This window comes from Monodon monoceros, unplaced genomic scaffold, assembly GCF_005190385.1.
Source record: "Monodon monoceros isolate NGI ecotype Baffin Bay Population unplaced genomic scaffold, NGI_Narwhal_1 Super_Scaffold_16, whole genome shotgun sequence".
NCBI classification, from domain to species: domain Eukaryota; kingdom Metazoa; phylum Chordata; class Mammalia; order Artiodactyla; family Monodontidae; genus Monodon; species Monodon monoceros.
This window is the reverse complement of record NW_021703772.1, coordinates 104,824,595-104,839,781: the sequence shown is the minus strand read 5'-3', so window position 1 is coordinate 104,839,781 and position 15,187 is coordinate 104,824,595. Positions and strand designations below refer to the sequence as shown.

General features: G+C 37.3%; 1 protein-coding gene across 2 annotated transcripts in view; it reads right to left on the bottom strand.

The window, feature by feature from the left end:
- CNTNAP5 (contactin associated protein like 5) overlaps window positions 1-15,187 on the bottom strand; it is an 898,651-nt gene that overhangs the window by 686,047 nt on the left and 197,417 nt on the right. For both annotated transcript variants that reach the window (XM_029226145.1, XM_029226146.1), the window contains exon 2: window positions 1,242-1,346. In XM_029226145.1, coding sequence (XP_029081978.1) covers window positions 1,242-1,346 — 105 coding nt within the window. The remainder of the gene's footprint in view (window positions 1-1,241; window positions 1,347-15,187) is intronic.

The following is a 15,187-nucleotide window of genomic DNA, read 5'->3' as shown; positions in this document are numbered from 1 at the left end:
ACAAATCAAAATTACAAATCAATCTCACTCTGAATGGAGATTCAAAATCAGAAATTAAAATGTAAACAAATTAAATCATTCTGTACTTTACAAAAACAATGTCAATAGCACCTCAACGAATTAGGACCTACTCCAGAATGTAAAGATGGATCAACATTGGAAACTTACTAATGTGATTGACCTCATGTATCAACAGGAAAATATAGTCAAGATTAAATAATGTGAGCTCTCCCAGATCAGTGTACCTCTTGAAACTGCATATCAATTTTTTCTTAACTTGAAAAAGTGTTTAGAGTGTTCACTAGGTATGTCAATAAACAAATATCACCAGTTATTTAAAGTCTTTGAAAACTAAAAAATTCAACTATAGAACAATATATATATATATGCATTATAAATATGATTTAAAATATATCTCTCTAGATATCCAGCATCATATTTGTTAAAGGCATTTCACATGAGACATTAGTTAAGGGTGTCTGCACTTCCTTCAGTCATATGCTGTAAAGATACACATGCAGCATTTAACCACAGTTATCTCTAGCTGGTAGCATTGCACAATTTTTGTATTTTCTTACTTTTACTTAACAGTGCTTTATATTTTTAATGTTAGAAACATTTATTATATTGTAAAAATTAAATTTATTGAAGGAAAAATCTTGGTAGATTTCATTCTTATGATAACATGCTATTATAATAATATATTTTGGTAGCTATTTATGTTAGATGCATGAAATATAAAAATAAAGCAAATTAAAAATATTTGTTCACAAAGGCATTTTTTGTTTTTTTTTTTGAGGTATGCGGGCATCTCACTGTTGTGGTCTCTCCCGTTATGGAGCACAGGTTCTGGACGCGCAGGCTCATCGGCCATGGCTCACGGGTCCAGCTGCTCCGCAGCATGTGGGATCTTCCCGGACCGGGGCACGAACCTGTGTCCCCTGAATTGGCAGGCGGACTCTCAACCACTGTGCCACCAGGGAAGCCCCACAAAGGCGTTTTATGATCATCAAAGAAGAATAAGGTGGGGTCAGGGGAACAGTAACCAGTATAACCAGTATTCTTTGAATATCCGTTATGTGCTGGGAAACATGGTTTCATTCTTTGAATGCCCTTCTACCCATTCTTCTCCTGAACACTGCTCTTGGACAGAATCCCAGCACATGGAGATACTCCCTTTCTTCCATTTACCCATTGTGTGCTTATTCAGCGCTTGCCTTTAGAGTTTGTTACCTACTCACCAACCCTTCGGTTGAGCTGAGCTGGGATGTGAGTACCATTGAGGTCTGAGGAGCTGGAAAAAGCCACTGGAGAGAGCAAGGATGCTAATGGGTCATCACAGTTGTCTAGAACGAAAGGGGAGAGAGAGAAAATTCCATTAGCAAGAAGTGTTCCATAAAGAGAGAACTCAAAGCATTAACCACTACCACTTATTAAATACCTCCTCTGATCAAGGCTGGTACTACTTGTTTCCATGTGCTATTTCATCGACTCCTCACAACAATCCTCAAAGACAGGGGTTAAGTTCCTTTCACAGTTGGGGAAACTCAAGTTCAGAGATGTTAAGTAGTTAGTGTAAGGTCACAACACTAGAAAACAGTGTGGCCACAATTCTTGCCCAGTTTTGTCTAACCCAAGATCTAACTATCCCGCCATTCCTTTGATCAACCACTTGAGCAAAGCCTCAAATTATGGTTAGTGAGTTTCTTCTATAAAAGAGGAGATGGTTTAAAAATGGGGAACATTGTTTAACTACTCTCTCATCTTCAGTCCCTAAGGACTCTTGTAATAGTTTTATCTAGAGGGACAGAATAACTTAGAATGTCTCACTCCTAGTTGCGTGAAAGTCTTTGGAAAATGAGTTACTGATTTTAATAATTCATTTCTATTCTATGAAGTAGTAGAGAATCGCCCCCAGCCTTCCCTAAATGTGGTAGGTATGTGTCCTAAGACTTCTTTGATGCTGACCAGATGTGGAACAGTGTGGAGCCATGGGCAGAGATGAGGTCTTGACAATGTAGATATGCTCCTCTGATTGCCCTGACCATCCAATCTCATGTCCAGGACTCTGCTCTTCACAGAGCATATTGGAGCTTGTAATCATTCATTTATTTGTTTGCATTCTCCAATAGGTAACATGCACTTTGTGGGATCTTAGCAAATAATCCGGCATATAATAGGCTTTCAATAAAGGTTTACTTAAAGAATGAAATGGTGAGTAAAGGAAGGAAGTAATCAATCAATCCACCTAACAGTACCAACACTCTTACCATTTTTCCATTTTGTATACAATTGATCTTAAAGAATATTGCAAAATGTGTTCATGAAATCTAGACATGCCTCACTCAAAACAAATTTGAAACGTGTTATTCAGTTTGAATGTCAACTTCATGGTGTCAAATGCTCTCAGGAAGAGCTGAGTTGACATTCTTAAAAGCAAATGTACATAGGATTATGAGGTTGCTTGCTTACACAGCAAATTCTTAGGGAGCAGTATTTCATCTAATTGCAGGAAAATTAATTAGAAACATAAGGACTGAATTTTTGTTTGTTCAATGTGTTAAAAAAATCAACTGGCAAAATATATTTTGAGTTTTTCCCAATCAAAAATGTTTGAAAAATATTTTGAGGCATTTAACAAACAGAAAATAGAGCCAGATCCTCACTGAGGAGGAATAACACAAAAATCAGAGCAAGGGAAAAAAATCAGAGCAAGGGCACCTCGGTAGTTACGGTCATTCTGAGAATAGAAAACAGAACTCAGGGCCACTTTACCCCAGGCCTAAGATGCAAGTGAGAGGGGTTACATGCACCCTTCCAACACAATTGTTTGGGAACATGAATTTGTTACTCTATTTATATGTTAGGAAACAATACGAACATAATGGAAATCTTCCATTTGCTTATGCTAGTTTCATCATCAGGAAACAGGTGAATGTCAAAGCTTGAACCCAACTGGACTGAGCCCCAGAAGAATACACCACACACACACACACACAACACACAACACACACACCAAGCACCACAAAGTATTTCTCTTCCCAGCCATGTTATGAGCATCACCTACCCACATCTGTAGTTACAGCTACCATCCAATTTCAGATAATATCCCTCCACCCCTACCCAATAACTCACAACCCTCCTAACACCCACTTCCACAAGCAAACTGAAGATCTTTTAAAGGTCAAGTACCATAATTATTATAGTATTTATGTATTTCTTAAACATATAACATGTATAAAACTCTGCTATCATTTTTTTCAATAGTTTTTCTTGAAGTATATTGATTTTACAGTGTTGTGTTAATTCCTGCTGTATAGCAAAGTGATTCAGTTATATATATATATATATATATATATATATATACATTCTTTTTCATATTCTTTTCCATTATGGCTTATCATAGGATATTGAATATAAGTTTCTGTGCTATACAGTAGGACCTTATTGGTACTGCTACTGTTTTTATTAGTTTTTTTTTTTTAATTGGTTGCTGATGACATTTTTGAGTATTGTGCTCCTAACCCTATTTTTTTCCCCCCAGGTAGAAATTGAAGTAACCTAATCATTTCAATTTAATTTAGTCCAATAAATATTTATAAGGTCCTACTTTATGCTTGACCTTGAATAGACATTGGGATACATTTGAGTAAAACTGAGTGTCAGACTTCAAGGAGCTCAGAGACCATTGAAAAATATGAAGATATAAATAAGTCAATAAATGGATGGGATAGTTGAGGATAATTTTCACCAACATTACATCCAAGCCAGTTACATGAGTACCTAACTGGTCAGACGTCCACGTAAGTGCTCTTTCCCATCTCCTCCAGTCTTATGCAGTCCCCTTTTCCACCAGGCACTGGCCTCAGGGAGAAGTAAGCTTCCAACCACACTGGCCTCCTGACATCAGTGGCTATTTCCCCACTGCCCAGTTCCTCTTGTGAAATGTTCCTTCTTTGTATCTCCATTTATGCGGTCAGTGTTTCCATTTTGGAAATTGGTAAAGCCATTGGAAACAATCTGTGCTAATGGAAAGGTCCAGAGAGGATTCTTCAGGGCTCCTTTTCCCATGGACCCTGGACATTGCAGTGGCCTTTAGAGAACATGTCTGAGCTTTGGCTTCCCTATCCCTAAAAGTGATAAGAATGGGAAAGTTTCCAATCAGAAAGAAAGACCACCCCCTCCTCCCTGGCCAATAGGTAGAGATCCCTCTCTCTTCTCTACGTCAGATGAACAAACCTGACAAGTCACCTAAACTGAGAGTAGACCAGGACTCAAATTGGTAATCAAATTACCCCTAGTGGTTGGGAACTAAGAATTTGTCCATATAAGAATTCTCAATGCAAAATGTGTATTAATTTTAAACCTGTCCTATTCTTAAAGCAGAGGAGAAACAATCTAGCATAAATGAGGACAGTACAGTTGACACTTAACACGGATTTGAACTGTGAAGGTTCACTTATACCAGATTTTTTTTCAATGAATATGTTGTACAGTGGTATAGGATCCGTGGTCGGTTGAAAACAGGATGAGGAACCTCAGATTTCTCACTATGTTGGGGGTAGGTGTCCCTCAGCCCACATTGTTCAAGGGTGAGCTGTAATTAATTTTTTAAAAATTCCTGATTTGGGAAGGCCGGGGATAGTGGATGGTGTCAGGATGACTAAGACTGAGAGATCCTCGTTCTAGACTGGTTTCTTCTCTTGCCTTGGTGACTCCAGATAACACATCCCAATGCACTAAGCTGTATCTCCATTGCCTCCATTGTCCAAAATCAAGAGAATCATCTCTGCCACATCTAGCCATAGAATCATTTCAAAGATGGAATGAGAAGAGATGGAAAAAGTCCCCCTTTAAAGGATAAAGCACAGAATAAACCCAGGAAGTAGTATGTGCATTGTCTGTAATATCTGCTTGCAATCCAGAGCAACCATTTTCAACAATTTTATTCCTGGGATCTCGTGTGTATGTTACAAATCGTGCACAAGAATCGATATCACCAAAAGCTCTTTTGCACTAAAGGTTTGTGGTCAACCTGATGAAAAGGAGGATAGGAAGTATGGGAGAGGGGAAGGGGTGAAGACACACAGGAGAGTGAGGGTGGCATTGCATCCCCTCTGTGGATTGGCAGCCTTCCTGAAACGGGGCCGACATTGCACCAAACACATGGCTAGGAAGCAAAGACACAAAGTACCATCTGCTCCACCATCCCTGCAGGCTTTAAATAAGCAGACCCATGTTGTTGTTAAATTTTAGGAACCACTCACATCTCAGCCTTCTGACAGTGTGTTTGCAAGCTAAATCCATCAGTCAGTTCTTCCAGAAGTGTGGTGGATGTTTATTCGTATTTACATAAGGAAAGAGGAAAGGGTGAAGAAATTCTGGGAGGGAGAGAGAAGTTTGAAGTTTAGGAAAAACGTAAGGCGGGACTAGAAGTCAGGCTTCCGATGGAACACAGAACCTGGAGAAACGATGATGATTTTTCCAGAAATGAACCGCACTTCACAGATGCAATGGCATAGTAGAATATTTTCAAAATATTTCCTTAAAAAGCCTATTCATAGGCTTTTTCTCTCAAAGATGTGTTGCAGAAATCAGGGGAAATTAAAAGCCTATTTAAAAATGCAAACCTTTTCTCACATTATTACTGTCCAATCTTCTTTGACAAATAACTGCCACCTTGTTTTCCTTTACACCCTAAAGGCCACCTCCAAACCCACCCCTTGCCCAGGCAGATAAAAATCCAGACCTATCAGTGGGTGTTGAATAACCCCAGTCCTATTTGCAAAAGACTTAGCCCCACATTCATAGACTAAGATGATGTCAAAACCAGAAGGAACCTCTGAAATTGTGGAATTCAAGCCCTCCCTTCACTTTACAAATGAGGACCTCAGGGTTGAAGGAGATGACAAGCCTGCTCAGGATGAGTTAGTTAATTAATAGACTGGTCTGGATGGAAACTCAGGTTTCCTCAATCCCAGATGGTGACCACTAGGTCAGAATCACCTGCCGCCTGTGCATAAATCCGGTAATCATTAGTTATATCATTCTTCATAACATTTGTTTTAACAAATGACTTATTTTCTGCAAAAGGAAGGGCATGGTTTTATTTCCTGGATAACAGAAAAATGTTGAAGAATAGTCTATAATTTTCAAAAGAATTTGAATTTCTTACTTTTCTTTGCCCTTCTTTATTTCTTCATTTGACACTCTCTCCTACCCACCAAAAAAGGGGTAAAGAAAAAAAAAACCACAAAGGCAGGATGAAAGATAAAAAAGAAATGTATTTGTTTTCTGATTAATATTTGTATGCATATTCAAGGCCAGCATTTTCTTTGATATTTTCAATCTGAAGAAGTGGGGATAATTTTTCCCTTAATATACATGTACAGTTAAATACTAAAGGCCTTCTTTCACCTTAATTAAAAGGTAAAGGCACAAAAGAGAATTCTGAGTAAATATGATATTTACACAGCTTCTTAGAAATAATAATTGACTCTTTAAGATGATTCCACTTTAAGTAACATTTTTGGTTGTCAGTGTATATTTTTATTCATTATTATTAGAATACCAATGGAGTTACAGATGGTAACTGAAGTTAAATTGTGAGCATCGCCTTGATTACCAGAGTAAATTGTCTGTATATGGGGATTTGGAGCTTAAGGGATTCATTTGTATTTATAGGTGAGATAAAATTCCTCTTAGCATTGCACACTTAATGGCCCACTTTGTTTAAAAGACATAAAGCATGTGTTTCGTGTAGTGCCTACAATGAGGCTTAGAAGTGGCAACTCACACTTTTAGCTTCATTTATTTTTCCTCTTGTTACCTATAATTTCACTTAGCAAACAACAAAAATAAATACTTTAATACTACTCTTGACTCTGACCCCGTCCCTATTTTCCACCATGAAATCCTAAAAGATAAATTACTCCATGATGCACAGACCAAGAAACATGACTCTCTAAAATGAGTCATGAAAAGAAGGTCAAACCTTCTCTGTCCTGACATCCATCTCCACCATAATGCAGTGCTACTTGCCTTTTGAGTATCTGCTGGATACACATGGTCATGCTCTTTGCTGTGGGAAGACAGAATTCAAGCCAAAGACATAGACCCTGAGCTCAAGGAGCCAAGCATTTACTCTGGGTTGAAAGATAATTCATGTATTTTTTTTAAAAGCTCCTTACGTGTATGAACGATTATATGCAGGAGACAGACCTTTGGCTTGGGATACAGGAAACCTGGCTCCTCTTCTTCCTTCACTGTGAATGTGCTCTCATTTTTACCTCCCTGTGCTTCAGCTCCCTCCTCTGCAAACGGCGCAGGTGATTGTTCATTTGTTTGATCAACAAACTTTAACTGGGCGCATTCTAGGTATCAGAGTTTCTGTCAGGCTTTCGCGGTAGTAAAAGCAGTTGTAACCAATTCCTCCAATGTAGTGGAGACGGACACACCCTTCACTGCTCCACAGCTGTGACTGGTGATGGAGGAGTCAGGGCATCCCAAAGGGGAGGTGGGATTAACAAGGGTGCTCTGGGGTTCTTTCTAGGCTTTTAAAATCATTCTATTCAAGATTTTAGGAAAGACTTGTTTGGAGGTACTGATCTTCACTTATAAGTGACTTGCTGGGACTTGACCATAATCAAACCCACTGAGAACAATAACAAAGCAGCAGAGGCAGCTATAATTCTTCCCTGCCCCTGGGGCAGCTCCCCTTCTAGGTGGTCAGCTGTCCCTGCCGTGCAGCCAGCAGGAGATATCACTCATACTGGAAGGGTGAGCAGCCTACAAGTTTCTCTGTTCATTTCACACTCTAGTCTATGTTCAAACTGGTCTTTGAACCAAGGTTTGTGTGACTTTGTGCACATCTTCTGTCTGAAAATCTGCTTCCCATCCCTAAAATGGTGGCAGGAAAGCCTCATAGTCTGGCAAAGGCCAGTCTCCCATGTGATTATCTTGTGTGAGTTTAGCTCTTTCCTTCTTGGATTTTCAAGAACATCTGTACACGGAGGTCCCATAATTAGCCCAAAGACAATGGCTTCAAAGTATACTTCCCCAAATTTCTTTCCTCTCAGATTACCCTTACTGCCGCTGATGGATTTTTTTTTTTTTTGGATTCTCAGTTTAGGGATATCATGCTCACAATTGATTGCTTTGTTCTGTATTTCTCTTCTATCCTTAAATCTAATTTATCAATTACTTAATCTGATTTTTTAAAAAATGTTTCTTAAGCCCCTCAGATGGGGAGGCATATGATATACTAATCACGTGTGGAATATAAAGCATCATGTTGAGCAGGGATTTTTTTTAACTACAGTACTTAACATCTGGGACTATGTATATGTCCAATAAATTTTTGTTGAGGGAAATGGTGAAAGTTACAAGTGTTACCATTTTTTGTTGTTGTTGCTGCTTGGAAAGATCTCTCAGATTTATACTCTATTTTTTTTCCTCCCTTGCCCACTACTTGATCCTAGTTCATGCTTTTAAATATCATGTTATGATTTTATAAGTCTGCTGAGTTAACACTGGGCTCTACTATCATTGAAGCATTCTTTCTAAAATACTGTTTTCAACATATTTTCTTCCCCATGACTTATTAGTCATGTCAGCCTCAATTTGGCTTCCAGAAGTAGCATCATGAAACTGAAAGAACAAAGAGGGAGTTATTAACGTAAAACAGGTCCAAACTGAGCATAAGGCAGGGTGTCACTGATGAGGGGGGTCACAGGATGATCAAAGAGTCAGAAAGTAACATCCAACAAGCGGACATCAGGAGTACGGGGCTTGTTGTTGGGATACGCTTTGGTCAGGGGACCATGCCCTCCAAAAGAATCATTCAAGATTGTGAAATTCAAATACGCTATAGCTATCAGTTCTTTAGGATTATGGATGGTCCTTCTTAGCTTAAATGAATTAGCTAGAAGACATGAAATCTTGGATGTGTAGAAAAGATAAAAATCATAGATGAAAAGGCTTAGAAATTTCTGGAATATGAGAAGCTGAGATTGGTGGCTGGATTACTAGGGATGGTTTTAGAAGAGACTGATAAGGAAAAAGCAAATCTTTGAAACAATGAAATTTTATCTATTTAAAAATTTCCTAAATCCAACTTTGTTTCTATACACTCCTGTACACTTCTCCCCATATCCACCCATCAATATTCCATGCAATACACAGACAAACATGCATACACATACACACACACACACACACACCATTATAAAGTAGAGCCAAATCAGTTTCAGAATTTACTGGATTTTTAAGCAAAGCTAAATACATGAACAAATGGGATGCATGATACATGATAAGCTTACAATGATAAGATTGGGAAAATGGGGAAAATAAGATTAAAAACTTTAAAAAATTGCAAGAAGAAAGAATGTATTTTTACTTAGTGCATGGTTCAAATGATTATGCATAGGATATTAAAATGAAGGAAAGGCCACAATTGGAGAATTGTAAAGATAGTGCTTCTGTCAATTCAGTGCTCATCAGAGTTGAGAATTTCTTTCCTTGAGCTGTGTCTCTCAAGTAGATATCTATTCTTTTTTGAATACACTGGAGCTAAACTTCCAATAGCTAATAGCCTATATTGAGTGGTTCTAAATTACACTGAAAGTCCTGGTTATTCAGGAAACTACAATCTTCACGTGCAGCTCAATCAATCCATACACATTTATAAAACCCTCTTCATCTCTAATGGGTCTAGGCATAGAGCTCCTAAAGGAAATACTACAATCTCTGTGTGTCATCAACCTACTCATGAGAATTTAGGAAAAATGCCTGATTGAAAAGATAGGCTTGAGCTGGAGACTGGCCAGCTGGCTGATAGCACAGCCCCATGAGGGTCAATGCCAACCATTTATGAGTGGATGGGAAAAACATGTATTGATAATTCAAACAAATATTGATTCTTATTGGTCTTTGTAGGTGAGAAAATAATGTCAGCTCAGGGACAGCAGTGGTACTTATGATCATAATCTGGCTGTGTGTGTGTGTGTGTGTGTGTGTGTGTGTGTGTTTTCTGGACCAATTGGAGACTGCAGTATATCTGGAAAGAGGCAGACATTGGAGCCCAGCCCAGTCTGAATTCAGATCCTGACTCTACAGCTTACTAATTATATGTCCTTTGGGAAGTTATTTAATCTCAGTCTTTTCTATGTATAATGGGGATCATAACTATATCCAGGCTTGTCGTAAGAACAAAAAGAGACAATTCATGTTAAATATTTAACCCAGTGATTGGCACAAGACTGGATACACGTTAGTTTCCTTTATTTTCTATCCTTCTTTCTTTCTTAGATTCAAGCTCATCATCTCCAGCCATTGCTTTTTAAAAAATGATCTTTCTTATACCCTCTACTACGCCTTTTTTTACTTTGTCCATCCAGATGGTTTTAAGACTGTTTCTTTATCAGCTCTTCAGGGTACATAGGATAATTCTGCACCAAGAGCTATTCTGTTTATGCGTTGCGTATGCTCCAAGACAAAACACAGTACACTTTCTAAGTTTTACCACATTTTTTCTTGGATGCATTTAATAGTTCTTAAGCACAATGTGCCAGGCATCATGCTATCTGGTCCACAGACTGTTGAGCCTAAAAGGGAACAGGAAGCACAGCTCTTATATAACATTACGAGGGATGAGGCTGTAGAAAACGTTTGGATTTCTTTCTAGTCCTTATACTTTATGTATTAAAAAAATCTTGTGACATGTTAAGTAGGGCCTTCCATGTTTGTGTTTTTGGATTATAAGCTTAAAAAGCTGGGAAACACTGCTTTGGGTGAGACGGTCACATCAATTTGTATTTTAGAAAGTTTGCTCTGATTTCAGGGAGGAGACTGGAGCGTGTATACTTGTGTGCATGTCTGGGGTGAGGATGGGGGAGGAGAATGAGGGTAAAAGACTGGTGACAAGAGGACCCGTTCAAAGCCTATAGAAATAGTAAAGAAGAAATAATAAAGGCCTGAACTAAAACAATGGTAATTGGGATGGGGAGAAGGCAAGGCAATTAGTTATAGAAGAATCATCATTGCCTGCTGATTTGAAAGGGACGTAAGAATGAAGGATCATGTCAAGATTTCTGGTTTCAGTGACTCTCTATTTTGTTATCCTGGAGATTTGGGAAGCTCAAAAATTGGTTTCTAAAATTAACAAATTTAAATCAAGCAAAAGAGAGACAATGAATGAATCACATCAAAATGATGTCCAAATGATACTTAAGACTCCTCATCTTTCTTTTAGATAAATATAATAAGTAGTATCAGGGGAGTAAACTATATTTATGTATGTATGTATGTGTGTATATATCTATCTCAGATGGTAAGTCATAAGACGTTATAAAGAGATGTATTCTTTTTTTTTCATATTCTTTTCCACTATGGTTTATCACAGGATATTGAATATAGTTCCCTGGGCTCTATGTAAGACCTTGTTGCTTGTCCATTCTCTATATAATAGTTTACATCTGCTAGTCCCGAACTCCAAATCCATCCCCCCCCACCCATCCTCCCCCTTGGCAACCACAAGTCTTTTTTCTATGCCTGTTTCTGTTTCATAAGTAAGTTCATTGGGTCATATTTTAGATTCCACCTATAAGTGATATCATGTAATATTTGTCTTTCTCTGTCTTGCTTACTTCACTTAGTATGATAATCTGTAGGTCCATCCATGTTGCTGCTAATGGCATTATTTCATTCTTTTTTATGGCTGAGTAATATTCCATTGTGTATATATACCACATCTTCTTTATCTATTCATCTATCAATGGACACTTAGGTTGCTTCTATGTCCTGGCTACTGTAAATAGAGTGGCAATGAACATTGTGGTACATGACTCTTTTTGAATTATGGTTTTCTCAGGGTATATGCCCAGTAGTGGGATTGCTGGGTAGTATGGTAGTTCTATTTTTAGCTTTTAAAGGAACCTACATACTGTTCTCCATAGTGGCTGTATCAATTTACATCCCTACCAACAGTGCAGGAGGGTTACCTTTTCACCCCACCCTTTCCAGCATTTGTTTCTAGATTTTTTGATAATGGCCATTCTGACTGGGGTGAGATAATACCTCACTGAAGTTTTGATTTGTATTTTTCTAATAATTAGTGGTGTTGAGAATCTTTTCATGTGCCTCTTGGCCATATGTATGTCTTCCTAGGTGAAATGTCTATTTAGGTCTTCCACCCACTTTTTAACTGGATTGTTTGGTGTTTTTTATAATGAGCTCCATGACCTGTTTGCATATTTTAGAGATTAATCCTTTTCTTCATTTGCAAATATATTCTCCCATTCTGAGAGTTGTCTTTTTGTCTTGTTTATGGTTTCCTTTAAGTTTAATTAAGTCCCATTTTTTAATTTTAGTTTTTATTTCCATTACTCTAGGAGGTGGATCAAGAATGATCTTGCAGTGGTTTATGTCAAAGAGTGTTTTTCCTATGTTTTCCTCTAAGAGTTTTATAGTGTCTGGTCTTACATTTAAGTCTTTAATCCATTTGGAGTTTATTTTTTTGTATGGTGTTAGGTAGTGTTCTAATTTCATTCTTTTACATGTAGCTGTCCAGTTTTCCCAGCACCACTTGTTGAAGAGGCTGTCTTTTCTCCATTGTATGTTCTTGCCTCCTTTTTCATAGGTGTATGGGTTATCTCTGGGCATTCTATCCTGTACCAATGATCTGTTTTTGTGCCAGTACCATACTGTCTTGATTACTGTAGCTTTGTGGTATAGTATGAAGTTGGGGAGCCTGATTCCTCCAACTCCATTTTTCTTTCTCAAGATTGTTTTGGCTATTCTGGGTCTTTTGTGTTTCCATACGAATTGTAATATTTTTTGTTCTAATTCTTTGAAGAATGCCATTGGTAGTTTGATAGAGATTGCATTGAATCTGCAGATTGCTTTGGGTAGTACAGTCATATTCACAATATTGATTCTCCCAATACAAGAACATGGTATATTTCTCCATCTGTTTATGTCATCTTTGATTTCTTTCATCAGTGTTTTATAGTTTTCTGAGTACAAGTCTTTTGCCTCCTACGGCAGGTTTATTCCTAGGTGTTTTGTTCTTTTTTTTGCAATGGTAAATGGGAGTGTTTCCTTAATTTCTCTTTATGATTTGTCATTGTTGATGTATGGGAATGCCAAAGATTTCTGTGCATTAATTTTGTATCCTGCAACCTTACCAAGTTAATTGGTTATTTCTAGTAGTTTTCTGCTGGCATCCTTAGGATTTTCTATGTATAGTATCATGACATCAGCAAACAGTGACACTTACTTTTTCTTTTCCTACTTGTGTTCCTTTTATTTCTTTTTCTTATTTGATTGCTGTGGCTAAAACTTCCAAAACTATGTTGAGTAAGTGTGGTGAGAGTGGACATCCTTGTCTTGTTCTTGATCTTAGTGGAAATGCTTTCAGAATTTCCACCATTGAGTATGATGCTTGCTGTAGGTTTGTCATATATGGCCTTTGTTATGTTGAGGTAGGTTCCCTCTATGCCCATTTTCTGGAGAGTTTTTATCATAAATCGGTGTTGAATTTTGTCAAAAGCTTTTTCTGCATCTATTGAGATGATCATATGGTTTTTATTTTTTAATTTGTTAATGTGGTGTATCACTTTGATTAACTTTCATATATTGAAGAATACTTACATCCCTGAGATAAATCCCACTTGATCATGGTGTATCATCTTTTTAATGTGTTGTTGGATTCTGTTTGCTAGTATTTTGTTGAGGATTTTTGCATCTATGTTCACCAGTGAAATTGGTCTATAATTTTCATTTTCTGTGATATCTTTTTCAGGTTTTGTATAAGGGTGATGATGACTTCATAGAATGAATTTGGGATTGTTTCTCCCTCTGCAATTTTTTGGAAGAGTTTGAGAAGGATAGGGGTTAGGTCTTCTCTAAATGTTTGACACAATTTGCCTGTGAAGCCCTCTGGTCCTGGACTTTTTTTTGTTGGAAGATTTTAAGTTACAGTTTCAATTTCATTACTTCTGATAGGTCTGTTTATATTTTCTAGTTCTTCCTTGTTCCGTCTTGGAAAATTGTACCTTTCCAAGAATTTGTCCATTTCTTCATGGTTGTCCATTTTTTTGGCATATAGTCATTTGTAGTAGTCTCTTATATAATCCTTTGTATTTCTGCAGTGTCAGGTGTGTTTTCTCTTTTTACATTTCTAATTTTATTGATTTGCGTCCTCTCCCTTTTTTCTTGATGAGTCTGGCTAAGGGTTTATCAATTATGTTTATCTTCTCAAAGAACCAGCTTTTAGTTCTATTGATCTTTGCTATTGTTTTCTTCGTTTCTAGTTCATTTATTTCTGCTCTGATCTTTATGATTTCTTTCCTTCTACTGACTTTGGGTTTTCTTTATTCTTTTTTCTCTCATTGTTTTAACTGTAGGGTTAGATTTTTTATTTGAGATTTTTGTTGTTTCTTGAGGTGAGATTGAATTGCTATAAACTTCCCTCTTAGAATTGCTTTTGCTGCATCCCATAGGCTTTGGGTCATCGCGTTTTCATTGTCATTTTTTTCTAGGTATTTTTAAACTTCTTCTTTGATTTCTTCAGTGATCTGTTGGTTATTTAGTAGTGCACTGTTTAGCCTCCATGTATTTGTGCTTTTTACAGATTTTTTCCTGTAATTGACTTCCAGTCTCAGCATTGTCGTCAGAAAAGATGCTTGATATGATTTCAATTTTCTTAAATTTTCCGAGGCTTGATTTGTGATCCAAGATGTGATCTATCCTGGAGAATGTTCTGTGTGCACTTGAGAAGAAAGTGTATTCTGCCACTTTTGGGTGGAATGCTCCATAAATGTCAATTAGATCTATCTGGTCTATTGTGTCATTTAAAGCTTGTGTTTCCTTATTTATTTTCATTTTGGATGATCTGTCCATTGGTGTAAGTGGTGTGTTAAAGCTCCCTACTATTATTGTGTTACTGTTGATTTCTCCTTTCATGGTTGTTAACATTTTCCTTATGTATGGAGGTGCTGCTATGTTGGTTGCATAAACATTTATAATTGTTATATCTTCTTCTTGGATTTATCCTTTGATCATTACATAGTGTCCCTCCTTATCTCTTGTAACAGTCTTTATTTTAAAGTCTATTTTATCTGCTATGAGCATTACTAATCCAGCTTTCTTTTGATTTCCATTTACATGGAATATCTTTTTCCATCCC